General features: G+C 48.9%; 1 protein-coding gene across 2 annotated transcripts in view; it reads right to left on the bottom strand.

Moving 5' to 3' along the window:
* The window catches only part of EGFLAM (EGF like, fibronectin type III and laminin G domains), a 145,476-nt gene that overhangs the window by 99,707 nt on the left and 31,459 nt on the right, over positions 1-14,310 (bottom strand). For both annotated transcript variants that reach the window (XM_075588480.1, XM_075588486.1), the window contains exon 2: positions 187-296. In XM_075588480.1, the coding sequence (XP_075444595.1) occupies positions 187-296 (110 nt within the window). The remainder of the gene's footprint in view (positions 1-186; positions 297-14,310) is intronic.

Below are 14,310 nucleotides of genomic sequence, written 5' to 3'. Positions count from 1 at the left end.
CTGCATTCCAACTGTCCTTGTATGTTCATCAGCAGTGGGGAACAATGGTAATATGTATTAATAAATACGTACAGTATATACATAGGAACAGCTATCAACAGTCTTAACAATGCAGTTCCAGTGCTTGCCTGAGATCAAGATTAATATTTTTAGCGTGACCATAACACCAATGATCTGTTTACTTACAGTGTAGCCAGTGATGGTACTTGCATGCTGCCTTGGCATCCTCCATTGTACACTAAACGCTGTACAGTTCAGTGCTTCAAGCTGAATATCTAGTGGAGGCCCCAATCGATCTATCACAAAGCAAAAGGTGTATTAGAGTCTTTTGGATTGATTAAAGTAAGCTGTCATTTTCAGATGTACAACAATTTCCTTCATCCTTTAAATCATGGAAAATGCTGCAGTTCACGGTGTTATGGAATATTACTATACACTTGGAAACCCCAAATAACATAGATACTTGAATGCTGATTACGTGGCCCATCTAGTCTGCCCTCATTGCCCAACTCAATACAATGTAGTGATTTTCTTCTTTATATCGCTCCTTCTTACTGTGCTGCTACACTGCACTTGCAGGATGAGACCTGTAAGCATTTCAAGAGATCTGTATGCACTTCATCATTTCATCTATGAAGAACTCTCATGATGCTCACCTGACAAAGTATCATAACTTACAACAAAGAACAAAAAGGACAAAGGGGAAATACTGTTATTTATTTAAGACAGCAGGAAAAGGTAGGTGCTGTATTGCACTCAGTGCTGTACAATAAAATAAAGACTATCAAATATCCATTGGTGTGTGTGTAAGAAGAATGGAGTTTGTCTTGGTTCTAATGGAATAGGAATGTAATGGGTTAACTTTCGGTGTCTAATGGGTTAAGTTTAAATGCCTTCTGCTACTATAATAATTGTGAGTTTTAAGCAACTTTGTTCCTCTTTTTCAGTGACTGCTTCAGCTCAGAAAATGCTTCCTCTTTTACAGTGACTGCATTACTTTTGTTTCTTATTAAAAGTATGCTGGAACTTAAATAGTTAATGTTCCAGTGAATATGTTGTTAATTTCAACCTGGGAGAGCGGAGAGCCCTCCCCTAAAACAAACACAATAGTAAACACTTACGTCTAAAAACCTCCAGTTGGGTGCAGCAGAGTCTATGGGGCTTGTAGCAAAACATACGATTTATATAATTTCTATAGATCAGGAAGGGGCTTTGTGGGTAACACAGCTTACGAGCTGAATCTGCACATGCCAGTATTCCAATGGCTAACAGGACATTTCACTGTTAAGCAGAAAAGACAAGCGCCACGATCTGCGCATTCGTCGTTGACCTCCAATCAGGGAAGAGGGCTGGGGAGAGTGACGCATCCGAGCTGACAGGAGGATTTTTAAACCTTCGGAGATACACTAGGAGGATACAGAGAGCCCGAGGAAGTTAATACTAGCGAAACGCGTTGCTCGAATTCGCAAGGACTTTTAACCCCCGGAGGCCACCGTAGCGGAAGAGTGTGGGTACATTCCAGTTGTGCGTTCCACCGTCTGCTCTCTGGACACAGAAGCAGTGAGCGCCCTGATGGTACAAGCCCCATAAACTCTGCTGCACCCGACAGGAGGTTTTTAGATGTAAGTGTTTACTATTGTGTTTGTTTTACTAAATTCTAAGTGGTTCACCTCCACCCTTTTTATATTTCACTGTCATTGGGGGCGTTTTCTAAGAGCCCTGGCAAAAAGAAACTTCAGGAAAAGAAACATAGGGACTCCAGATTCCAGAGGGAGAAAATAAACCTTTAAGAAGCCTGCACTCACACAAGGCCGTGTGAGTATCTATGCGACATAATTATTTTATATCCAATTTGCACTAATCTATCCCTGTGTAGAATACATCCGAAGGAGTGCATTGACTGAGGTCCATCTGTACCCATGTGCATCTATGAGGTGTGAGGTAAGTCTGGCTACATTGCTAACCAGTCTGCCTTTCTGATTTTATTGTATTTTTCACCCATGGTAGTGACGCCTGTGGGTGGTGCTTATGCTTATCTGGAATGCTAAACGGTGGAGATATGAGGGAGACGGCAAAGTGGCGTTATTAGGAGGAAAAACAACAAAACTTCTCACACACATGGATATTTGTTGGGCTTTATTTTATTATACATGTAACCATGCTGTAAAATGGCTGCAGTCATCTCTCCTGCTGACAGTAAGGCCTGGTAAGTTATGGGCATGCCAGCAGTTATCATGGAGGTTTGCCCTCACACCCTGGTGAGGTGTCATATGTCCCATAGGAAGTGACAACATGCTGTGTGTCCACGGTTAGTGACATCAGAGATGTGCCTGTTCCTAGGTGATATAAGACACAGCACTGCCTAAAGTTAGTTGAGTTCCTGTTGTTGGGCTGCCTCTGTTCAGTAAAAGGCACATGGAGGTCTGCAACATTGTTGCAGTAGTCTGATGCAGAGCTGTGAGTCTGGCAGCACAAGGCAGACAGAGAAAAGCTGTTGGAGTGTTATGTAAGAGCTATGAGACAAGGAGCAAGTCTGAGTGCAGGCTTGGGAGGAGACAGCTTATAAAACTGTGACCAGGGACCTGGCACAGGGACTATCTCCCTAAAGGGGAGATAGGGAACCCACCAATTAAGGGAAGAGATACCTTTCAAAGGGAAGTGCGGTGAACATGGGAGGCTGAATACACCCAATTGTGGAGGGCAGCTGGCCCACCGTACTAATAAAGATGATTCTGATTAAAGACACTCTCGTGTGCAAGTGTGGAGTTATTGCACAGAGAGAAGCACCACAGAGGAGTTGATCATCAGAATCATCCCCAAGCGGACGCCGGGATCCTGATGAGGTGGAGGCGCTGCACTGGATATAGGTAGGACTCAGCACACTACCTCAGCTGCCTGTCTGAGTTGGCAAATCCCCACACACCATCATGCGGGAGACTCAGGAGTCCTGTTGCCAACAGGTGCACCACCAGACATCACAACCATGTAATGGGGACTGGTTAGACCACAGGGGCCAATGTGAGATTGGGTGGGTCAGGCCAGTTCAGAAAACCCGTTACATTTGGAGGCGCTCCTGAGATAGACCTGTCAACAGGACAGGCTTTTGCAAGGTCACTGGGAAACAGGGAGAAGTGTCTGCTGCCACTTTGTGCTGCGTTAGGACGGACCTAGGAGTAGTCAGGGGGCTGATGGAGTATTGTCAGCTAGCAGGGACGACCTAGGGGGCCTGAAAGGAGTTGGGGTTTGGAGCTGGGCTATAGCTGTCCTAGTCACCTTGAGGTAGTGCTAGTTGGTAGGATGCCAGAAGGGATAGCCTGTTAACGTGGTCAGGAATCCTGGAGAGGGTCTGCGCTAGGCTGACCAAGAGAGGTAGACGCCCAAGTACTGCATGGAAGCCCCAGAGTACTCTAGCCCATTCCAGACCACTTACCGAAGGGAGCACAGACTGGGAGGAAGGAGATACAGCAGACACTGAGAGAGTGAGCCTAGCCTGAGGTAGTGCAACATGAGTCCAGCCTACATTAGGTACACAAGGTGGTGCATCAGGGCAATCTTTATTGTACCGTTGTGGAGGCTGCCCCGCAGAGAGGAGCCCCATGTATAATAATCGTAACTACTGCGAGAGAATGGCGACCGCAAGAATGGAGGATCCGCGCGGTGCGGAGAGTCCAAAATGGCGACCGGAGGCTGATGGGGAGAGCACACGTGGCGTGCGCCCCACTGAAGAGCAAGCTGTTGCTGACATGTCTTTTACAAGCCTGCTCTGGAGTGGAGCGAAAGCTGTGGCCGCACCGTTTTGGTCCTGCCTAGGACAACGAGGCGCCACCCTGGAGGACTGTGTTGAAGACATTGTTGTAATGTGTGGTGAAAATTAACTACAAAATGGCGGCTCCCGCTTCCCTGGGAGACCGCGTGGGCCGAGTGCAGAGAATTCTGCAAATGCAAAATTTGCAGGGAGTTGGCCAGGAGTGGCGCCAAAAGGAAAACCCCGCCCTGATGGGGGGTATGGCGCGAAATCTGTGGCCGCGCCTTCATGGACAGTGACTAATTCAGCCCCAGTGCTGGGTCACCCGATAAATCTATGGGACCTCCCCCTAATCTCAACCAGGGGGAGTGGTTTCCAATTATGCCCCGTGGGCATGAATCCAGCGGAGCAAGGAGCCGGTGAGCCGGCAATACTGTTACCAAAAGTAGTTCCTGCCGCTGATACTGCATGCAAGAAGGAAGGGTATTTTGCACGCAAGGCAGCTGAAAGAAAACAGCTGGAATTGGCGGCAAAAGAAGGACCCCACCCTGTTGGGGATAAGGGCGCGAAAGCTGAGGCCGCGCCCTCTAGGACTGAAAGAGGTGCGGCCTCAATTAAAGGACATCCTATCCCGTTGTGGGACCCTCCCCAAATATTCACCAGGGGGAGGGGTCTCTATCTCTGCCAGGCAAGACCCGAGTTGTCTGAGGGAGGAGCTGGGTGTGAGCTTCCTGGCCCACAGTTGCGAGCTGGTGAACAGGAGAGACCATTGTGCGAAGTGTCTCCCGTAACCAGCACAACAAAGAGCGAGATGGACATTGGGGTATATCCCTATTTGTTGCCAGGAGGCTCCCTGGTAGTCAAGGCGGGAGCGGACACAGCCATGCTGACGGCTGAAGCCCCGCGTGCGGCCTACACCGAACCAGTTGATCCCGGAGAATGGGGATCGCTCCTAGTGATCGCAACGGAGCCTAGAGAGAAAGGGGTCTACAACCGCGGTGAGAACCCGGAACCTCACTGTCGGTCCCCTGCAGGAGTGTCACTACTAGCGTCGGAGTCTGCTTCATCGGACGAGGAGCAGGCAAGCCCGACATCAGTGGTGATGCGCCTACCGGAGGACCACTACAGCGGTGCTGCAAAAGAACCATCACTTCCGACGGCGGATGTCATTGTGGAGGAAGAGATCCCGCATGGGGATCCATCGCAAGATGGCGGAGTATCCGGTTCCGGTGATGACGTCATTTCCGGCGGAGGTAGCAGAACGACCAGAGAGAGAACCACAACGCCTCGGCGATCGGGCAGTGCTTCCCGATCACCTGTGTCAACAAAGAGCTGGCAGGCTGCGAGGAGAGCTGAGACGGGGGAGGCCCAACCAGCGGCACGTCCGCACAATGATACGGGACTATCCGAAGGCAGAGAGCGGGTCGGAACCCCACGGATGCCCATTTCCTGTCCCTATGCCCAACCCCATGCCCTAGCTAAAGCCCCTGTCCCTGTCACCTTTTCCTGTGGGTCCACATCCAGTTTGGGAGTGTCGGAAGGGTCCCAGGGAATCGGTGAGGAACGGACTGGGGAGAGACTGAACAGCTATGCCTCTGATGGTGGGTCGAGGGGTGGAGGGCGGTTGGGAAAAGTATCCGAGTCCCGATGGGTACCTAGTGTGGCCGTAGTTAAGTCTCAGGATAGCTCCAAACAAGAGAGGTGGACTAGGCCTCTTTCATCAAGGACCTCTGGGGTATCTTCTTGGGGGGATACAGAAGAGGGGGACTCACTAGAGTGGGGGTCTGAGGAACGTAAGGAGACCCGATGGTGGGCTCCCTTATTTGAGGGATACGTGGGGTGGATGGACCGCACACGGTTCTTACTACAGAAATGGGGACGTAGTGGACTATTGGTGGGCGGTGGGGGAATTTACACCGGCCCAGAGGAAGAGGGAGATGCAGGAACGATGGTTTCAGATATGTCAGCATAATATAGAGCCTATGGGGCCTGGGATATTATCTGACCCCGTCGACACAGACGAGCCCCTGTCATGGGTGTTGCCAGGGAGGGCAGGGAACGCAGAGCTGACTAGGAGCAGCCGGGCCGAGAGGGCTATTATAGCCAAGTACAAACACTCGCATGGCCTGGAATAACCATACGTCCCTGAGCCCCTCATGGAGGGAGAAATTGAGTTTAAGATGGGTTCCACTGGTGAGGATAGGGGATATGGCACTGATGAGGAGGAAGGATCAGGGGAAGAAGATTGGGATCCAGGCAAGTTACCTAAGAAGTGTCACCCAGAGGGTTACAGCATTGCTGCTTTAAACCCAGTGGACCATGCTGTGTGCAGGCCACCTTAAGAGGGTATGGTAGTACCACTAATGGATACTCCATCAGGGAGTAATCCGGGTTGTTATCATCTAAAGTTAGGATGTATCTGTTACTATGTATGATGAAGATATGTACTGTAATGTTGTGACTAATTATGTGTGTTTTCCATTTTACAGTGCTTCCTGAAGAAAGGTACTTCAAATTTAGGTCCCAGCCGGGGCCGGTGGGATTCACCAGGGGGAGAATGTAACCATGCTGTAAAATGGCTGCAGTCATCTCTCCTGCTGACAGTAAGGCCTGGTAAGTTATGGGCATGCCAGCAGTTATCATGGAGGTTTGCCCTCACACCCTGGTGAGGTGTCATATGTCCCATAGGAAGTGACAACATGCTGTGTGTCCACGGTTAGTGACATCAGAGATGTGCCTGTTCCTAGGTGCTATAAGACACAGCACTGCCTAAAGTTAGTTGAGTTCCTGTTATTGGGCTGCCTCTGTTCAGTAAGAGGCACATGGAGGTCTGCAACATTGTTGCAGTAGTCTGATGCAGAGCTGTGAGTCTGGCAGCGCAAGGCAGACAGAGAAAAGCTGTTGGAGTGTTATGTAAGAGCTATGAGACAAGGAGCAAGTCTGAGTGCAGGCTTGGGAGGAGACAGCTTATAAGACTGTGACCAGGGACCTGGCACAGGGACTATCTCCCTAAAGGGGAGATAGGGAACCCACCAATTAAGGGAAGAGATACCTTTCAAAGGGAAGTGCGGTGAACATGGGAGGCTGAATACACCCCATTGTGGAGGGCAGCTGGCCCACCGTACTAATAAAGATGATCCTGATTAAAGACACTCTCGTGTGCAAGTGTGGAGTTATTGCACAGAGAGAAGCACCACAGAGGAGTTCCTCATCAGAATCATCCCCAAGCGGACGCCGGGATCCTGATGAGGTGGAGGCGCTGCACTGGATATAGGTAGGACTCAGCACACTACCTCAGCTGCCTGTCTGAGTTGGCAAATCCCCACACACCATCATGCAGGAGACTCAGGAGTCCTGTTGCCAACAGGTGCACCACCAGACATCACAACCATGTAATGGGGACTGGTTAGACCACAGGGGCCAATGTGAGATTGGGTGGGTCAGGCCAGCTCAGAAAACCCGTTACATACAGCATTGAGTGCAATATTTACCTTTGACTACTTTCTTGAATAAATCACATAATTTCACTATTGGATCCCCTACACTTGTGTTTTTTTTTAAAAAAATTGTTAAAATTAGGTCTTCCTCAGTCATGTCATCAGTCACGTCAGCCTGGAAAGGGATCTGCAGGAGATCCTGGTATCTTTGAACCCTGATATGGGTTCTCTCTTCGGATTAATCATATACTTATTTGGGGGGCTTCACTTGTCAGTAGTCACTTGTTAATAGTATGTACTATCCAAAATATCACAGTTAGTATATAATAGAAAGAGATTGCAGGTCTGTGCATTTAAATGTTTCACATACTCTGTAAAGCCTCTTTGTTGAGATCTCAGAGTGTTCACATACAGTATATACATCACTAATTAATCACTCAGAAAGTGAATATCATATTTTATTTATGTTTTTGAATAAGAAAAACTCTTGTCCAAGCCCACGTTCTGTTGGGAAAGGTGCAACGGAAAGAGTAAAAAAAAATGTATAGCTTATAATACAAAAGATAGAAACAATATCTCCCCAACTGCACCAAATACAGTACCCACAATAAAGTGATAAATCGGCGTAAAACAACTAAACAGGTGGTCACTGTGAATATAGTGAAATAACAATAGTACATAAATAAGGTGAATAAAATTGTGCTTTTGTGTTTTTCCTTTATGCTCCCCCTGGATTTCGTGTATCCAAATACCCATAATACATTGCATTAAAATTGAACTTTTAATATTCATGTCAAACTCAAAATAAAGAGATAAATTCTATTTGGGGTTTAATAAAAGTAACGTGACTATGTTAACCGAAGAAGCAAACCTAACTTCTCATACAGAATCAATACACAGCCATAGATCACAGTGAGCATTTTTATAAGATGTTGACTGTGTTGTGTGATTGCTAAGGGTCAATAAAGCTTCTTAAGAGCCTTCAATTATCTTGAATCAAATTGTATACAGATAATTCTGATATATGGATAATTGTCTTGATTTACTGACTTCCGTGGTTATTGTGTCTGCTCGTATAATGTAGAGAGCATAGCAGTGTGCTGTGGCTACATCAATGTTCCACACTCAAACAGCCATTATATCCTAAGTCTGCTGTGAACATCTTGCTCCAGTCGGTTTTTGGCTTTTCTTTCTGATATTATTACTTGCACATATCGGGGGCATATGCATTAAGCACCGGAATAAAAAAAATCGCCAGGCTGTTTAAATCGCCCGTTTTGACAGTGTTGCTATCACGGTATGCAGAAAGCCCAGAATACCTGTGATAGCAACATTTGCAAAACTGGCGAGTAGCCGGCAACGTGATGATCAGCTCTCTGAGAAGGGCTCACCCGGTGATTTCTTTCTGCTGCAGGGAGAGAGAGAGCCACCTCTCCCTGCGCAAATCTCGCCAGAGATAAAAAAAAAAGTAATATACAATTTAATACAAGTGTATTGAAGCAGGGAGTCTCTGGAGCAGAACCTCATTGATTTGAGGTCCAGGGACCCCATGCTTCCCGAGATACAGGCCCGTTATGGGATGCCTTCATGCTTTTTTATTAGGGTGACCAATGAGTGATATAATGGCTTATCATGCCCATATTATATGGGTATGATGTACCACTATGCCAATCAATGGGTACAGGGTGGGTATAGTGGTCCCGAGGTGGGTGGTTAGGCCTCCCGGGTGGGTAGCGGGGGAGGGTGGGTTAACCCCTTAATTACTATAGCAGTTATTAACCCCTAAGGTGATTAAGGGGTTAGGGGCCATAAAATTGTATTTTTTCATGTATTCTTGCTGTGGAGGACATGGACCTGTCGTATGCTGACGAGGATGCCCTTCATGATAGCAGGGGTAAGTAGAAAGGTTTATTTACTTTATTTATGCTGGCTGGCTAATGTTTTTTTTTTATAGTGGGCAAATGAGCTATTATCCATATCTGGATAATAATAATTTTGCCCATTACTGTACTGTATGTATTGGGGGGGGGAGTATTTATGTGAATCCATGCATATATATATTTTTTGGGGGGGAGCACAGGATTGGTAACGCAGGCCAGCGGGGAACACCGGACACCCACGGGAACCACCCAAGGACCACCGGACACCCGCGGGAACCACATGAGTAACCCCCGGACACACGTGGGGAACACCTGCGGGGACCACCCGAGGGTTCCCAGACACCTGAGGACCCCCGGGGACCACCTGAGGGCCCCCCGACACACGCAGGGACCAACTGGAGGCCCACAGACACTCACAAGTGGTGGGTGGGTTGTGTATTGGTGGTTAGTGCATAGGGTTGTAGGACGTCACGACGGTGACATCAATGAAGGAGGCGGCTTGTTTTGGTACCCGGACTCTCCCACGCTCATCACCTACTGACACGTCATATAGCAGTAGTTTTGCTAATTTATTCACCGAGCGTGGTTACACCGGCACCTAATGTGGTGTGGTTATGCTTGTAGTTTGTCGTGTCTTGTCTGTCAGCAATGCTGAGCATTGCCATGTAATATGTGCTGAACTCTGGTTTCAATACAAATAGGAAATAGCCAACATGTGGCTCTAACAAGCGCTGGTGTTTTTGTTATGAATGCGGACATAGAACACCTACAATAGCTAAGAAATTACTATTTGCTATATATGGGGACCTAGTGCTGCCTTACTGTATATCAGGTGTTCAGCTTGGGGAGTTTAGAGACAGACAAGTACCATGTGTGTTACAATTTGTATATGCTTCTAGGATGCATTAGATACATTTATTGTCACTTCATGAGACGGCATAACTTGTATCACCACCTCAGTCTTACTGACTTAAAAGGTTACATTACATGACTTGGGTAGTGTTTAAGGACATTGTTCCTATAGAGAATTGGTGCAAAAGTAACCCCTTTTCTTCAGTGCTGCTGATCAATATCAATGGTGAAGCTAAACCTGAGTGTTTTATACCCAACATACCTGGGGCCTCATGCACTAAAGTCAGATAGAAAAAAATCGCCAGGGTTTTTAAATCGCCATTTTTGACAGCGTTGCTATCACGGTATGCAGAAAGCCTCGATGGCAACATTTCAACAAATGACGAGTAACCGGTGCCAGACCGAGCAGCCGCTCACACCCCCAACCCACTCTCGCCACTCCGCATGCCGCCGCGGGCCATCTGCCCTCCGAAAAGGACTCTCCCGGCACGTTGTTTCTGCTGCAGAGAGAGAGGCGTCTCTCTCTGCACAAATCTCGCCGGAAATTAAAGTTGTTAAATTTAAATTTTATTACCAGTGTAGATGAGTAGGGGGTCTCCGGAGCAGAACCACATTGATTTGAGGTCCGGAGACCCCCTGCTTCCCGAGATACAGGCCCTGTTATGGGGTGCCAGTATCTCCTATGCATTGAAATGTCCCGGTCACGTGACGCGGGACCTTTACATGCGTAGGAGATACTGGCCCCCGATGCCCCATAATGGGGCCTGTATATTCGGAAGCAGGGGGTCCCCGAGGCTGAAATCAAAGCGGTTCAGCTCAGGAGACCCCCTGCTCCCGGACACTATTAATACAAATTACATTAAAGCAGCTTCATTAAATAGCGGATATCCACTAAGGCAATGAAGTGGTTAAACACCAGTGCCATGTTTATTGTGGGTAGCATTGGTGGGTGAAGGGGGAATTAGCCCCAAGGATGGGTGTTTAGGCCTACCGGGAGGGTAGCGGGAGGGGTTAACCCCTTCATTACGTTAGCAATATTAACCGCTAAGGTTATAAAGGGGTTAAGTCCTCACACAATCCCACCGCAAGGCCTAAACACCCACCAAGGGCCAAATACCACCTTCTCCCACCCCCGCTACCTACAATAATCATGGCACTGGTGGTTAATCCCTTCATTGCCTTAGCGGTTAGTCGCTAAGGTAATGAAGTTGCCTGTAAATGCATTTTTATTGCATGAGATACATGACGGGGCTCTCCGGTGCTGATATTAATGGATATCAGCTCCAGAGTCTCCTGGCATCAATCCGATGCAGGAAAAATGCATTTCATTTTCTAAGTGCCGTCTCGCAGCTTCTCCCCGCCTTCTTGCCAACTTTTTGTGGCAAGGCGATTTGGAGTGAAATCTCCATTCTAGAGTGGCGATCAGCCTCGATAAGCTGATCAAGGCTACTAGAATACAGCGAGTTTGAGAAGCTGCCGATATGCGTCGATAAGCCGCTTATCGCTGCGTGCCTGGCAATTTTTTTTCCTCGGCCAAAAAAACCCGGCGATTTTTGCTCTTATCGTCAGTTTATCAGGGCTTACTGAATCACTGTATGGCTTTTTTGGCGATAAAGGGCTTATCGCTGCTTATAGCATGAGGCCCCTGATCTTTAATGCATCAGCAGCACTAAGGCTAAGGCCCCGCTCCCTCCGTCAGCACTCCCGCACTGCAGACAGGCGGTGTGCTGACATACACAGACCGCGATATGCGGTCTGTAGGGAGCGGGAGCCGGAGCGGGAGGTGGGCGGGAGTGGGAGGCTTGACAGGGAGGGGGCGTGGCTTTAGCGGAGGGACCCGCTACTCTCCCCCCCCCCCCTCCCTCCACGGACTCGGGCTGGAGCTGGAGCTGCTGAGGGTAAGTTTAAACACACACACACGCAGGCACTCATACATACACACATACACACACAGGCAGGCACTCACGCACTCATACACACACGCGCGCACCCACAGGCAGGCACTCACGCACTCATACACACACACACACAGATGGAGGCAGGCACTCACGCACTCAGGCACACACATACACATACACACACAGGCACTCACGCACTCAGACATACACATACACACACAGACAGGCACGCACGCACTCAGACACACACACAGGCACTCGCACTCAGGCACACACATACACATACACACACAGACAGGCACGCACGCACTCAGACACACACACACAGACAGGCACTCACCTGCTTTCACTCCTCCCCGCTCCCCGAAGCCTCTCCTCCTCCCGAAGCCTCCCCTCCCCATTGGCTCACAGCCACACCACGTGACGCGTCAACGCTAGGAAACACCATTCTCTTGTGTCTCCTAGCGGCTGACGCGCCACAGCGTGTAGTCAGCTGTGCCGCCAGGGGGGACCGGGACCGGCTCGCGAGGATTCCCCTGCTGGTGGGGAACTCGCGACATGGCCGCCCGCGCCACCGAGCGCAGCGGGACCGAGGCCTTAGGCAGATCCACAACATACCAATGAGCCGCCCATCTGGGGATTTCAACATTTCTGTGTATATATATATTTGTAACACAGTTTGTCCCCCCCCCCCAATCGCAGATGGGGACTGTAGGCGGACACTCACAGAGGTACACAATGGAGACTTTTATAAGGTGAAATTATAACGAGGCTTTATTGTGCCTTTTCCTTAACATCAAGAAACCATCCAAACAAGGGGGAAACAAAGCTTCTATTCACTTGGGAGTGGTTCTAGTGAAATACTATGCAATTCACAACTCCCTTAGTTAAGCATGTCTCCCAGCCCCAAACACATAGCATGAAATGAACAGATATAAAAAGTCTTGTTAATAAAAGTTTTATCTGTTAGCTGACTGCTGGAGGGGAAGCTTCTCTGCTCTCCTAGAACCGCACCCGTGTGTGCACAGAAAATGTCAGCATCCAGGTTTAGAAGTCTTATTTGTCAGCTCCAGAGATCTGTGTTCTCTTGGTCAGTCTCTCCTGGGAGACTCAAGAACCTCTGCTCTGTCTCCAAAGTTCAGCTCACACGTGAGCTAAGGAGTCTCACTTCCTGTCTCAAAAGACAGGCTTTTGTAAGCAATCTAATCAGGCAGGTGGTGTTTGTTAATTGACTACCAGCAGTTAACCACCACACTGCTGGATTAGAGGCACATTACTTGAACAGGGATAACTCCCCTGTTACAGGGACCATGTGTGGAAATACACTTGTGTTACCGTGTGTGGTGCGTTACCCGATAGGCTCACAGAATGCCTGAACCTCCGCCGCTGGGAGCCTGGGGTTACCTGATTCTTCGGATACAGCGTCTCCACCTGTAAGGGTTCCTAACAGGGTGGGATGGTCCTCTTACAGGAAAAATAATAATAATAATGCAAGCACACAATATATGCTAGCAACCGTTTTACTATAACTAATAACCTTGGTACTCTGTACCACACAGTAATATGCATATAACCATACGTATAGAAGTTCACCACTCCACACAACATAGGTGTCCCCAAAGTACCTGGGTGCTGGGCACCAATTCCCTGATGACCCTTTTGTCCAAGCCTACCCAATGTGTTGGAGTTAGCGCTATCCCATGGAGTGTTGGTGCACGGGTCTCCGGCACCCGGGTACAGTAGGATAACAGAATTGTGCCGTCCGCCTACGCGTCCGCAGGCCGCAGTCACTGCATGGCGTGATCCTCCAGTTGCGATAGTCTCTATCTAGAGGGGGTCTGAGCCCAGAACCAGTGATCAGGCTGCGCACAGATGAGTGGTTCCTTGGTCTAATCAAACAGCTAAAGGGGCAGGTTCCTTACTTAAGGCCTGTCCCCGAAGTAACCACAAGCTGGGGCAAGGATAATAGTTATCTGGGGTCTATGGGGGTGACTAGCCTAGTGCAAGGGGCTACTGCTCCCCTGTACCCTCACTTACCCAGCTCCCAGCTTCAACTAACTCCTTTCCAGCGCGCGAAAAGTATCCATTCCCTGCTGCAGGGAATCCTCGACCCTCCTTGGCTGCTCTGGAACACCTGGTACATGCCTCCATAGGCCTCATGGAAATTGTAGTCCCAGCGGAGGCTACTAACCATTGGGGCCACGTGCGCGATCGTAACTGCGCATGCGCGACTCTATCAATGACCGCCACGACTGCGCATGAATGCGCATTCCAAAATGGCGGCCCCCGCTAGTCGGGTGCGCCGCAGCTATCGGCGACCGCTCGCCTCACCAACACCCGACACACTCCGGACCTGCGTCCTACCCTCCGGTGGCCTCCGCAACTCTGCCGCAGAGGTAATGGCCATAGGAGCGCCACGGGAACCGGGGCTACATATTTTTAACATCGTCGCTGTTATATTTTCATTAAAGATTTATTGTTTTGCATCTTATTAATAG

Source organism: Ascaphus truei, chromosome 1 (assembly GCF_040206685.1).
Source record: "Ascaphus truei isolate aAscTru1 chromosome 1, aAscTru1.hap1, whole genome shotgun sequence".
Taxonomy (NCBI): domain Eukaryota; kingdom Metazoa; phylum Chordata; class Amphibia; order Anura; family Ascaphidae; genus Ascaphus; species Ascaphus truei.
Note: the sequence above shows the minus strand (reverse complement) of the source record. Positions and strands in the feature narration are given on the sequence as shown.